Below are 14,543 nucleotides of genomic sequence, written 5' to 3'. Positions count from 1 at the left end.
ATTAAAAATAAATAAATCCTAGGACCAAAAGGTCATTTCTCTTCCATCACAGTAGTTATTGCTATTACTCCAATTTAATTATTTTAAAATAGTTTTATGCTTTACAAAATAGCAGAGACTAATTCAAATTTCACCCTACAAATAAATCTTTGAATACTTTTCTCGTCTTTTATTCACTTATAAACTATCCCAGAACTTGTTTTAAAAATATGTAGTTGATGGGGCTGGGGTTGTAGCTCAGTGGGATAGCGCTTGCCTAGCATGTGTGAAACATTGAGCTTGAGCCTCAGTACTACATAAAAATAAATGAATAAAAAAAAAAAATAAATGAATAAACTAAAGGTCTATCAACATCTAAAAAATATTTTAAAAAATATGTAGTTGATGAGAGGGCTCAGGTTGTAGCTCAGTGGTAGAGCACTTGCCTGGCATGTGTGAGGCCGTAGGTTCAATCCTCAGTACTACATAAAAATAAATAAATAAAATAAAGGTATTGTATCCATCTACAACTAATATTGGTATCTTATGGGAGATATAACAAGACAAAAATAATATATTAAAAGGCATGACCTAGGGTTGGCAACACAGCTTAATAGTAGAGTGCTTGCACAGCATGCATGAGGCCCTGGGTTTCATCCCCAGTACCAAAAAAAAAAGGGTATGATCTAGCCAAATGTATTGATGTATTGTTGTGGGTCTAGAATGAGACAAAGGGAGGAAGAGAGAATGAACAAATAATGAGTACTGTAATAATTTACAAATATTTAACCAGAATAGCTTATGGTTAAGTAATAAGGGATTCACTTCCTGTTCAGTTTCTCAGATAAAAACAAAATTTCCTGGATAGTAGATTTTGATCCTGAGAAAGAAATATGCCCAGATAACAATTAGGAAACTATCATTTTTGATAGTTGTAGCTCAGTGGTAAAGTGCTAGCATGTGTGAGGCACTGGGTTTGAACCTTAGCACTATATAAAAATATAAATAAAGGTATTGTGTCAAAAAAAAAATCCCCCAAAATTATCATTTTTTACAGATAGATCACACTATTAGTCTTTGGACTTTCAAAAACCTAAGTTCTTTTGGTGGGGAGAAACCCTGTATTTATTTTTTTCATAAGAATATAAGTAGTTTGCTTTAATGCTCTTAATTTTTTTCCTATTTTTTTAAATATTTTTTTTGGTTGTTGATGGACATTTATTTATTTATTTATTTGCAGTGCTGAGAATCGAACCCAGTGCTAGGTAAGAGTGAGGCACAACCCTGGCTCCTTTTTTTCCTATTTTTATTGGGATAAAACTGCCAAATAAAAATTGTGTATATTTAAGATATACAACATGATGTTTTGATATATTTATACACTGTGAACTGATTACTACAAGCAAGATAATTAATACATTCATCACCTCAGAGTTACTTTCTTTTGTGGTCTGAAGTTCATTTTATGTGAACTGGCAAAATCAACATTTTGAAACCTACCCAAATGAAGACTAATCCCTGAATCTATATAACGGTTCTATAATATTTCAAAAGTATGAAAGCCTATAACGGTTCTATAATATTTCAAAAGTATGAAAGCCTATAAGACCTTAGTCTAAGCAAAAAAAAAAAAAAAAAAAAAAAAAAAGTAGCAATTTCTCATAAATCAATATTCTTTTGTCACTAATGACTTTTTTCATGTATATTTTCAGCCACATTATAAGCTGTGGGCCAAGTACTATATCCACAATAATACCTAGTGTTTGGTACTTATTAATTCCTTAGTTAGTATTAGCCAAATAAATAAACAAGAACCTTTATCTCACCTTCACTTGTCATTTATGAAAAATCTGGTATGTTAATAAGATCTTCTTACATTTTTCTTACCCATCAGTTCTCTACTATGCATTCACTGAACCAGTTATATATTATGTTAGGATAAGAGAAGAGATTTACCTTTGAGCTTCTCCCACATGAGCACAGACAACCCCAAAGAGCTTTGCTGCAGAGCTAATAACTGATAATGTAGGAGGCAGGGGCTTAGGCACAGAATCTCCCTGTACATCTTTCTCATAAATAGAATAAGGGTCATATTCAAGACTTCCACAGGCAACTCCATTACCAAGCAGGAGCTAAAATGAGGATAAAAAAAATAAGGATTTTAAAAAATATCACTGTTCACCAGTTGAATCTATTCAAATGTAATTAAAAAATGACCATACCTGTTCTTCAATAAATTTATGGTCAGTCTCTTGTAGCAAAGGACTTAATATCAAAAGATCATCCTGATGACAAAGAGGTGGAAGTAAAAATGTAGATGCTGCCACCTGGATATCAGGGGTAGTAAGGTCAGCAGCCAGTTCTTTAAGGATTGTGCAGAGGTGTCCTGTTGAATCACAGGGAAAAAGCATGAGCAATAAGAACTAGCAATTAACTGGTTAGATTATAGGATTAAACAAGCCCAATTTTATTATATTATAGCCAAATATTATACCTCTTGTCCTTGAAAACTGCCCTACAAATGAATGTGTTGGTGCTCACAAGGCAAAGTATACGCCTTGTAATGCTGAGTGAATACTATGATAATTAAAAAAAAAACCATAAGTATAAAAATAAATTTAGGCATCTAATATTCTTATGCCTTAGGCATGCAATAACTTTTGTGTGCATGTGTGTGTATGTGTGTGTGTGTGTTTTCCTTTTCCTGTTTAAACAAAACAGATTGAGCCAGGCATAGTGGTGTGTGCCTAATAGTCCCAACTATTGCTGAAGCTGAGGCAGAATCATTTGAGCCCAGGAATTTGAGGCCAGGCTAGGCAACATAGCAAGATCCTTTTTAAAGATTTTTTTAAAAGAATTACACTAAATTTGAAGAAGAATAGCCTGGAAAGCATCTCTGAGCCTTCAGAGTAGACAACATGAGCAAAGCTCACCCTCCTGAGCTGAAAAAATTTATGGACAAGAAATTATTGAAATTAAATGGTGGCAGACATGTCCAAGGAATATTATGGGGATATGACCCCTTCATGAATCTTGTAACAGATTAATGTGTGGAGATGGAAACCAGTGGGTAACAGAATAATTTTGGAATGGTGGTAATATGAGGAAATAGCATCATCATGTTAGAAGCCTCTGAATGAGTATAAATAATGGTTGTTCAGCAGAAAAATCCATGTCCCCTCTCCAAAGGGCCTGTTTAACTATGACATAAAAATCAGGTCATGTACATTTTCATATTAAACTTTTTGTTAAATAAACTTTTCAATAGAAAAAAAAAAAGAAGCAGGGCCTGAAAATACTTGTATTTAGATGTATTTTTGTTGTGGAAAACTTCAAATCTATTAAAATCAGACATTAGTATCATGACCCCTATCCTCCACACAGCTGGAATGATCCTGTTTCACTTATATCCCTACTCACTATTGCAACTTCATATTTATGTATGTATGTATTTATTGGTGCTGGGGATGGGCCAGCCCTTTTTATTTTTTGTTTTGAGAAAGAGTCTTACTAAGTTGAATAAGGCCTTCCTAAATTGCTGAGGCTGTCTATGAACTTCTCATCCTACTGTCTCAGTTTCCTAAGCTGCTGTGTAATTACAGGTATGTACCACTTCACCTTCATATTATTTAGAAGCAACCCTAGATAGCATATCACTTCATCCATAAATGTTTCACCATTAAAGGACATTTTATTTGAAACCTATCTCACTATCAATATCTCATGTTTAAAAAAACTACTAGAAATCAAATATCCAGTCATTGTTCTAATTTCCAACAGTCTCATAAATGCCTGTTCTTGTTTGCTTCTATGTTTGAATGTAGATTTAAGTAAGGTCTACACATTGCAGCTAGTTGATATATCTTAAATCTCTAACAATCCAATATTCTCATTCTGCTTTTCTTCTCCTTACTGTAATTCATTTGAAGAAACAAGGTTATCTGATCTGTAGAACTTTCTAGTCTGGATTTTGATGATTATAGCTTTCTGGTGCAGTTTAATTTATTCCTCTATTATTTGCCTTTGTGTGTGTGTGTGTGTCTGTATGCTAGAAAAAGTAGGGGTTACGGAGAGAGAAGAGGGAGAGGCGGAGGGAGAGAGGAAAAGAGAGAATTCGTACTTGGATCTAGAGGTAGTTTGCTATTGTTCATTATTTGGGGGGGGGGCAGGCTAGTTCATAGGCAGCATCTTGTGAACTTTAACACATGAGACAGCTTATGTTTGTCTCTCTATATTTATATTTTGAAAAAGTGGTTTATTTATCATATTGGCCTAAATTATCATCTCGAAGATGTTTTGTCCTAATTTCCGATGGATTATTAATAGAGTATTTTATCTACATAGAACTTAAAATTTTTTTTTGTGCCAGTTTGTAACTTACGTATTGCAGGAATGAATAAAAACTGCCTTAGAAAAATATTCACTTTTCCAATTGAGCAATAACATAAGGATGAAATGAGGGCTGGAGGTGATGTCTACCTAATGGAGGTGACAGGATAAACCAGGAAGTGTGGGTCTGTTTAATTTCTTTTTTTTTCTTTTTTCCCAGAGAAAGGGTCTTACTATATTGCTCAGGCTGGCCTCAAATTCCTGGGCCTAATTCATTCTCCTGACTCAGAGTACATGGGACTATAGGCATGAGACACCATGCCTGGCATTTTTTTTCTATATCACCAGTATTAGTAATAGCAGTGAATATTTATTAAAGACTCAAGGCTGAAATTTTCAATTAATTTCATGAAATTAATTATTTCAGTTACTATCCGTGGTATATCTATTGCTCAATTTAAGTGTTCAACTCTGGGATGATAAGGCAAAATGGTTAATCCATGTGCCAGGAAATGTTCTAAAAGCTTTGCAAATCATCCTCATAATAAACCTCTACAGTCAGGTTAGTACTGCCATCTTATAGATGAGAAACAGAGTATTAAAACTAAGAACTCAATTTTCATTCCACAACCTACAGAAAACTGTCATTCTTAATAAGTATCTGCTGGATAACCATGAAGAAATTATTTCAATTTCTTAAAATACTTTTCATGTAACAAAAGCAATTTTTATGTATCGTAAGATGATTTTTAGACATCTTTTACAGCAACTGATAAGATCGGAACTTAAGATTGATCAGAACCTTAAACTTGTTTTGTTACTCAGTCTTATTTTTCAAATTAATTAGGTGAATACATTTAAAGACTACTATTTCCTTTGTGTTAAAGATTTAGAAGTTACTATAGGTTGTACTATACTATGTAAAGTATATTATTTAAAATTTCAATGGATATTTTAATAGTGCACTTATGACTCTTGTACTTCATACACAGTACACAAATCTATTAAATAGAAAATAGGGCTGAGGATATAGCTCACTGAGCATTTGCCTAGCACAAGTGAGGCCCCAAGTTTGATCCTTGTACTACACAAAAAAAGAAAATAGAAAATAAAGTGAAATTTTTTTCTTAAATTCAATAGTCCTAAGGGATAGAGTGACCTTACTACTTCTATTGCTATGATTATAAAGATGGAAAAAATGGCAAGTTATTTTTGCTTGAAACATAAAAACATAAATATGTCCATATTATCATTTTCTATGAATTATATTTTAATTCATGTAGATACATAAAAAGTAGTAGTAAGTCTTGACTTTACCTATTAACACTCTGAACCTGATTTAAAATATACGTGTACACTCATTATTTCTTAAATTCATAATAAGTCTTTTTTTCCATCCCCAGTACTGCAGATTAAACCCAGGGGTGCTTAACCACTGAGCAACATACCTTCCACCTTTTTAAAAATTTTTTTATTTTTTTGAGACAGGGTCTTGCTAAGTTGCTGAGGCTGGCTTAGAGCTTGCACTCCTCCTGCCCTCAGTCTCCTGACCTGCTGATATTACGGGCGTGTGCCACTATGCCCAGCTCACAGTAAGTCTTGACTTTACCTGTCAATGAACACTCTGGATCTAATTTAAAATATATATAAGTATATGCTCATTATTTCTTTAGGATTCCTGATTGCATTCCCAAACTCAAATTCTGAGAAAATATAAGTAAAATAAAGTACAAAACTTCTTTTTGATTTCCCTAATTCTAGTCTTTAAGGGTAGATTTACACTACCATTCATTAGAAGATATACTATAGATTTTGAGCTGATATTCTTGTATTCTTAAATGTTTAATGAAGACTTGGGGGGGGGGGAGTCTATTTTTCAAATGTAACTTGAAAATAAATAAATCTCAAAGTACTATATTAAAAATCCAAGGGGAATTGCTTTTCACAACCTAACAGGTATCTGTTAGACATCATCCCTCAGCTTTTATTAGATATGTAACAGGTCACTCTTATAATCAGATATAGCAGAGAATAAGATCAACCTACCACTAAGCTGTGGTTGTTCATTAGGTCTACAGAAGGTTACTTTTAAGTAAAGAGGCAGGACACATTATGCAAAACAACATTTTAATCTTGATTCTTCTTAGTCCCCTTAGTAGAGAAAGGGGACTGGGAGTGAGTAGGGGAAGAAACAGGGAAGTACTGGGAAACAAAGTCTACCAAACAATGCTGTGTGATGTACAAATAAACCACAATAAATCACACATACGCACTGCACAAGTTGAAATAACAATAGAAGGGAGATCAGTAGATTAAAGCAATGAATGGGAGAGGGAGAAGAGGAGGGAAAGGAAGGCACCTGGGAATGAGACCGATTAAGTCATGTGCATATACGAATATGGCACAGTGAATCCTACCATTATGTATAATCATAATGTACCAACAAAAATAATAAATGAAAAAATAATTAGGTTTTCTAAATAATATATTTTATTTACTATAAAATGGCAAACACATGGATTAGGATTAGACTAAAACTTCTAAAAACAAGGCACTAAATAGTTGCCATTATAATTCATTTATAATGAGCAATTATTACTTTCCAGGCACAAACAATAAAATTTTGGTCTAAAGGACATACCTTCATAGGTTTCAGGAGGTAACAAAATCAACAGTTCATAAAGTCTTTGTCTATAAACTACTGATGGCGTTTTCAGAGGATTTCCATATGTTTTTAGTATTGAGGAAAGCCTTAAAATAAAAGAAAACATATTATCTTAAGTGTGTAGATTAGGGGACAATGCACAAGTACTGAACAGGCTGAGATATAAACATAAATTAGCTAAATGTACTGATGAATATTAGTGCTGCTTTATGGTTTTTTAATAAGGCTTGAAGTATCATGTGTGGAAATCATTCTGCTAACTTTTCTATCATACTTCACAAAACCAAACTATACAGTCAGTTTTGATTTCCAAGGCTACAAGTATTAGATCTGGAAACTGAAATTCTTATTATAAAATTTCAAAATTTAAGACTTGGTAGTTATCAAAAACAAGTCTATTAGGCAAAAAAGTAATCATCCAAAGATACATACAAATAGGAGATACAAGTTGCTAGAGAAAACTCAAGCATCTGTTAGAAACTTCATCTGAAAATAAGATCACCAAATGAGAATGAATCACCAAAACCCACAAAATCATGAAACAAATTTTCTTTTAATAAAATATAAGTTGAGCTAGTATTCCTAGAAGTTTCATTCACAAACTTTTCTTTCTACTTTTTTGCTTACATGTACTCTTCTTTATCTTCTGTTCACCTTTACTACTGGTGTTAAGACATCATTTTACCATTTAGCAAGCGCTTATTGAAGGACTACTATTCTTTGCAAGTACCAGGTTATCAACTAGAGTATGGTTTTGCACTCTTTTAGCAGTACAAAAAATTGATGGAACTGCTTTTATTGTAACCGTGGACTATATCTGTCAAACTCTCACAGCATAAGGTGTCTACATTCTCTTAAAAAATTCTGGTGATGTTCACTTATTTGAATTTTCTAGAAAACTTCCGTTTGCCATTTCTCCTTTGTAGAAGAATATAGTTATCTAATCATTTGTTTCATATTTTTAAAAATTACTTCCTAGATACCAATACTCTCATGCTTGCCTAAAGCCTATGTAATAGTTTTTTTTTTTTTTTTTTTTTTTCGGTGCTGGGGATCGAACCCAGGGACTTGTGCTTGCAATGCAAGCACTTTACCATCTGAGTTGTCTCTCCAGCCCCAGATTGTGTAATTTTTAAAAAATTTTATTGGTAGTCGTAGATGGACAGCATGTCTTTATTGTACTTGTTTTATTTTTATGTGGTGCTAAGGATCAAACCCAGTGCCTCACACACGCTAGGCAAGCACTCGGCCACTGAGCTACAACCCCAGCTCCCATGTCATGTTTTAAATTTTTTATATGTTTATTTATTTTTTTGCACTACTGGAGAGTGAACCCATGGCCTCACATATACTGAGCAAGTGCTCTTCCTCTGAGCAACATTCCCAGTTCTTTTTTTATTTTTTAATTTTTATTTTGAGACAAGATCTTGCTAAGTTGCCCTAAGGCTAAGGCTGGCCTTGAATTTACAATCCTCCTGCCTTAGCCTCCCAAGTCACTGGGATTATAGAAGTGAGCCACCAGATTCAGCTCCATGCTTCTTCTTCTTCTTTTTTTTTTTTTTATATATTTTTACTAGTTATTGATGAACTTTTATTTACTTATTTATATGCGGTGCTGAGAATCGAACCCAGTGCCTCACACATGCTAGGCAAGTGCTCTACCACTTAGCCACAACACTAGCCCCCATGCTTCTTTTTAAAATATTTTTCAGTTTGGTAAACACTGTGCAAAAGGTATGAAACTTGGTAGAACTTTGTAGTTGTGGAAATTAGAATAAATCCACAGTATTCTTGTGTGTCTCTAAAGCCAGATCAGAACATTATAGCTAACGTATGAAAACTATTTCAACCTTTTCATTTTTTTAAGAGTCAGGGTCTTAATACGTTGCCTAGGTTGACCTTAATTCCTAGGCTCCAGTGATCCTCCTGCTTCAGACTCCCAAGCAGCTAGGTCCACAGATGTGTTTGCCACCAAGCCCAGCTCACCAGTTTTATTTTAAATTTTTGATAGTAGGGATTAAACCTAGGGGCACTCTACAGTGACCTATATCCTTAGTCCTTTTTATTTTGAGAAAGGGTCTTGCTAAATTGCAGAGATTGGCCTTGAATTTGCAATCCTTCTACCTGAGCCTCCCAATTTGCTGAGATTACAGGCATGTGACAATGTGCCTGGCTCTTTTTTTCATTTTTGCAGTACTAGGGCTTTGCACATGCTCAATAGGCACTCAACCACTGAGCTGCATGCATGCTCAGTTCCAGAAGTGCTTAAAAAATTAATTTAAAAAATCTTGTAACATTCATTTAATTTAGAAACTATAAAATTTAGTTCACAGGAGTCTGTGTGGTTTTTTTTTTTTTTTTTTTTTTTTTTTGGTACTAGGGAATGAACCCAGGTGTGCTTAGCCACTGAGTCATATCCCCAATTCTTCTAATTTTTTAAATTTTGAGATAGGGTCTTGCTAAGTTACATAGGGCCTTGCTACACTGCTGAGAATGGCTTTGAACTTGTGATCCTTCTGCCTCAGTCTACTGAGTTGTTGGGATCACAGGCTTGCAATACCACATTCAGCTAGAGAAGTGCTTTTATTGGTTTCTCTTAACATTAGGAAGGCAGATAACAGTCTGTACAAATATACATAAGGAAGTGTGAGTAAGTATAGACAGAAGTGTGTCTTTTATCTCGGATAAAAGATAATTTGTATGGTTAGGCTTACAGAAAGGAATTTTTCCGAGGTGAACCACTCTCTACCCAATAAAGACAAATGAACATTAAAAAAAGCAAGAATCAAAATATGAGCTGAAAAGAGTGGGAAGAGAAATACCAATACCAACACAATGATCTGAAATGAAAGTAAGCTTGCACCCATGGTAAAGAGGGATAATAAACTGGGGCTCCTGGAAGATCGTCCCAGATCCTAGTACAGGCATAGCACATTAAATCCAGCTGAAGAGAGAATTAGTAAAGCAGAGAACAGAGCTAAAGAAATTATCTGGAGTGCAGTGGACAGAAAAGGTTATTGAAATATTAGAAAGACTAAGATATACGGAAGATAAAATGAAAACATCAAACATTTGATTAGGGTAGGGTGTAGTGGCACAAGCCTACAGTCCCAGCGGCTTGGGAGGTTGAAGTCCAAGGATCACAAATTCAAGGCATGCCTCAGCAATTTAGTGAAGCTGTTTTAAAATAAAGTGAAAAAAGGTTCAGTGATAGAGTACCCCTGGGTTCAATTCCCAATATTGCAAAACAGGAACAACAAAAAACGCAAACTAAACCAAATCAAAACAAATAAGCAAACAAAAAAAACCCATAAAACAATGACAACTGAGGCAGGAGAATTTTGAGTTCAAAGCCAGCCTCAGTAAAAGCAAGGTACTAAGCAACTCAGTGAGACCCTGTCTCTAAATAAAATACGAAATAGGGCTGACGATGTGGCTCAGTGGTCAAGTGCCCTGAGTCAATCTCCAGTACCAAAAAACAAACAAACAAACAAACAAAAAACCTTAGAGCCCCGCAGAAAAGTTTTAAGAGAGCAAGCAATGTTTGAAGAGATAAGAGCCAATTTTCCTAAAATCTTTTAATGCATGAACCCAAAACAAAAGGTATCAAGTAGGATAAAGAAACCCACAAATTGCCAGTTTAAAGCAGAGACTTTTTTTTTGGTGGTAGGTTCTGAGGATTGAACTCATTCATGCTAGGAAAGCACTCTTCCATTGAGCTACATACCTAGTTATTTTTTATTTTTTATTTTGAGAACAGTGTCTCACTAAGTTGCCCAGGCTGGCCTCAAACTTCTGATCATCCTGCCTGAGTATACCAAGTAACTAGGATTATAGGTGTGCACTATCATGCCCAGTTTCAATTAAAAAAAAAAAAAAAAAAATCCAACTATATGCAACTTATGAGACATATCTAAAAACATGGTGTCATGAGAAAAACATAACACACATATAATAATCATAAAAATTAGATTATAATAAAAAAGTTTTAAGGACAGAGTTAGTGTGTAATGACAAAAATTCATCAGAAAAACAATTCTAAACTATAATGTACCTGATTACATAATTTCAACATATGAAAAAGTAAAACTAGAAATACAGTTAGAAAGTGATATATTCAGCATAACAGGGGTGGTTTTTAAAAATACATAACTGTCAATTACTGATAAGTTAAAGCAAATAAAAAATTATTGAAAATAGCAAAATGGAACTTTAAAAAACATTTGTCACAAAGAAAGTCTCAAAAAATATAGCAGGTAATATACAGATCATATTCACTAACTATAATGCATTAAAAATGATTGATTACAATGACTAAATATCAGTAACTAAATCAAGTTAAAGATCATTCCATACACTGAGACATTTAAGAACATACTGCTAAACAACTCAAAGATATTATAAAAGAAATTAAAATACTTGAAATTGAAATAATAGAAAAAATACATATCAACATTAATAGAAATAATACATATCAATATTAACTGAGGTCTCAGAGGAAAATATATTGTCTGAGCTTATATTAGAAGAGAATGAAGAGAAATTAAATGACCTTGGTGCTTAACTTAAGATTTTAAAAAAGAGCATGCCTGTAATCCCAGGGGCTCAGGAGGATGAGGCAGGAGATTATGAGTTCAAAGCCAGACTCAGCAAAAGTGAGGCGCTAAGCAACTCAGTGAGAACCTGTCTCTAAACAAAATACAAAATAGGGCTGGAGATGTGGCTCTATGGTCAAGTGCCTGAGTTCAATTCCTAGTACCAAAAAAAAAAAAAAAAAAAAAAGATTAAAAAAAAAATATCGAGAAAGCAAAAAAGAGATTATAAATAATAATAATAAAGAAAACAAATTTTTAACATAAGCAAAGTTATACTTTAACACCCCCCCCAAATACCAAGTCTTGAATGTTTTATAGATAGTTGATTATAAAATCTCATGTGACAGATCACCCCAATTTTATAAAAACTCTCCCACAGAACTTGATGAAATATTTGCCCACCTTATTCTATGGGGCTAATGATACTGATTAAAAAGTTGAGGAAGACAGTGCAAAAAAGAAAATTATAGGACAGCTTCACTGATAAATATAAACCCATAGGCAAAACTAGTCCATAAGCTTATGAAAAAGAATATTCCAGGCTCAGTTTACTCAAGGACTAAAACTAATTAGAAAATTAGTAAATAAAATTTCCTACATTAAACTTTATTGGATTAAACCATTTCATAAAATCAAAATCTATTCATGATAAAAAAAAAAATACAACCAAAAGAAAAAACATGGCCAACTTAGTTCTTAACCTTAACCAGGTTGATTACTCTCTTAACCTGGTAAAGAGTATGTATTAAACTCCACTATTATATATAATTATAATGCACTAAAAAGATTTTTTAAAAGTATCTACTAAAAATCTAGAGCAAACACCATTCTTTTTTTTTTTTTTTTTTTTTTTGCAGTGCTGGGGATTGAACCCAGGGCCTTGTGCTTGCAAGGCAAGCACTCTACCAACTGAGCTATCTCCCCAGCCCACAAACACCATTCTTATTAGTGAAATATAAAGAAGCATTCCTTTTTTTTTTTTTTGATACTGGGTATTGAACCCAGAGGCACTTAGCCTCATCCCTAGCCCTTTTTATTTTTTGAGACAGGATTTTACTACGTTGCTCAGGGCCTTGTCAAGTTGCTAACACTGGCTTTGAACTTGCAACTCTCCTGCCTCAGCCTCCTGAACTGCTGGGATTACAGGCATGGGCTACCACACCCGACAAGAACCAATCCCTTTAACCACTTCTATTCAGGTTTTCTTTTCTTTCTTCTTTTTTTTTTTCCTGAAGACAAGGTCTCACTATGTTGCTTAGGTTGTCCTTGAACTCCAGAACATTCTACAAATTAATTTTTTAAAAAATATTTTTTAATTGTTGATGGACGTTAATTTTATTTACTTTTTATATGTGGTGCTGGGGATAGAACCCAGTGCCTCACACCTGCTAGGCAAGCGTTCTCCACTGAGCCACAATCCTAGCCCCTGCAAATTAATTTTTAATACAGGAGAGGTTAGCAAGGTTGTTGCATCGATTACATTTTTATACAGCAGGAATAAACATACATACCACACGCATACTTATTTAAAATCCAACAAGTACATGAATGCCTTTACAAAAGGGCCTAACAGAGGGAGCTTAGCTCCTTTTTGCTCTTTCATCCCTTCTGCCATAGGAGGGCACAGCATTCATTCTCTTCAGAGGATGTAGTAACAGAGTGCCACCTTGGAAGCAAAGACCTGGCTCTCATTAGACATCAAACCTGCTAGTGCCTTGATCTTGGATTCCTAGCCTACAGAACTATGAGAAATAAATTTCTGTTCATTATAAATTACCCAGCCTGAGATATTTTGTTGTAGCAGCACTAATGGACTAATATGGATCTCTCTTTTTTCTTTTGGTGCTGGGGATCTAAACCCAGAGGCATTTTACCACTGAGTTATATCCTCATTCCTTTTTATTTTTTATTTTGAGAGAGGGTCTTACTAAGTGACTAAAGATGGCCTCAAACTTGCAATCCTGTCTCAGCTGCTGGAATTGCTGGTTACAGGTGTGTGCCACTGTGCCTGGCCTAACCATCCAAACAGAAAAATTCCAGATGGATTAAAGACAAAACTTGAAACATTTCAGAGACAAATAAAAGAAAATAAACTTTGTGCCAGGCAGTACAGGTGCATGCCTGTATTGTAATCCCAGCAATTCCAGAGGCTGAGGTAGGATTCCAAGTTCAAAGCCAGCCTCAGCAACTTAGGCCCTAAGCAACTTAGCAAGACCCTGTCTCAAAATAAAAAAAATATAAAGCTCTGGGGATGTGGTGTGGTTGAGCCTCAGAGTTAAGTTCCCAGTAGTGAAAAAAGGAATATACAAAAGACAAGAACCAAAAATTTTGCAGGAAGGAAGACTTTTAAAACAAAAGACAGTATTAACCAAAAAAGTAAAAGATGATAAAATGACATTTAAATTAAGAATGCCTATTAATCAAAAACATAGAAGATTATTTTAATATTTTAATGGACAGCAAAAGAACAGTATTGAAAATGTGAAAAAATTCTTACAAATTAATAAAAAAGGATAAAAAACCTAAAAGAAAATTAGGTTAAAGTCATGCCTCTTATGCTCTAGAGTTATTAATGCTCTAGTTCAGTGACATCTAAATACAGTCTACCTCCTATTTTTGTAAATAAACTTGTATAGGAACACAACCACATTCATTAATTTGTGTATTTTCTATGAGTACTTTTGAGCTACAGTTACAGAGTTGAACAACTACAACATAGACATCACAGTTGACAAAGCCTAAAATATTAACTGTTTGGCCCTTCACAGGAAATGTTTGTTGCCCCTGCTCTGTGCATGTTTGAAAGGTACATTATTTACCATGTAATTTTCCTTCCCTTTTAATATGTATTTTTCTTTCAAGATCCTAGCCCAAAAAAAAGTCTCATAAGTAAATGATTGCCTTTCTCTGCAAAAGGAAAACCACTCACCAACCACAGGAACTTGCCTTAGTAATATACTTAAGGAATATTATAT

The 14,543-nt window shown here is 34.1% G+C and overlaps 1 protein-coding gene and 1 pseudogene across 7 annotated transcripts in view; one reads left to right on the top strand and one right to left on the bottom strand.

The window, feature by feature from the left end:
• Positions 1-14,543, bottom strand: part of HEATR5A (HEAT repeat containing 5A) — a 109,722-nt gene that overhangs the window by 56,732 nt on the left and 38,447 nt on the right. For all 6 annotated transcript variants that reach the window (XM_079127205.1, XM_079127210.1, XM_079127208.1 and 3 more), the window contains exons 14-16: positions 6,950-7,059; positions 2,202-2,365; positions 1,936-2,111 (exon numbers count right to left, since the gene is read on the bottom strand). In XM_079127205.1, coding sequence (XP_078983331.1) covers positions 1,936-2,111; positions 2,202-2,365; positions 6,950-7,059 — 450 coding nt within the window. The remainder of the gene's footprint in view (positions 1-1,935; positions 2,112-2,201; positions 2,366-6,949; positions 7,060-14,543) is intronic.
• On the top strand, positions 2,372-5,650 carry LOC306654026 (small nuclear ribonucleoprotein G-like; annotated as a pseudogene). Its single transcript has one exon. The product of its transcript is annotated as a small nuclear ribonucleoprotein G-like (transcript).

The sequence above is a fragment of the Sciurus vulgaris genome (assembly GCF_902686455.1).
Source record: "Sciurus vulgaris genome assembly, chromosome: 2".
NCBI lineage: Eukaryota > Metazoa > Chordata > Mammalia > Rodentia > Sciuridae > Sciurus > Sciurus vulgaris.
This window is presented reverse-complemented; position numbering and strand designations above follow the sequence as displayed.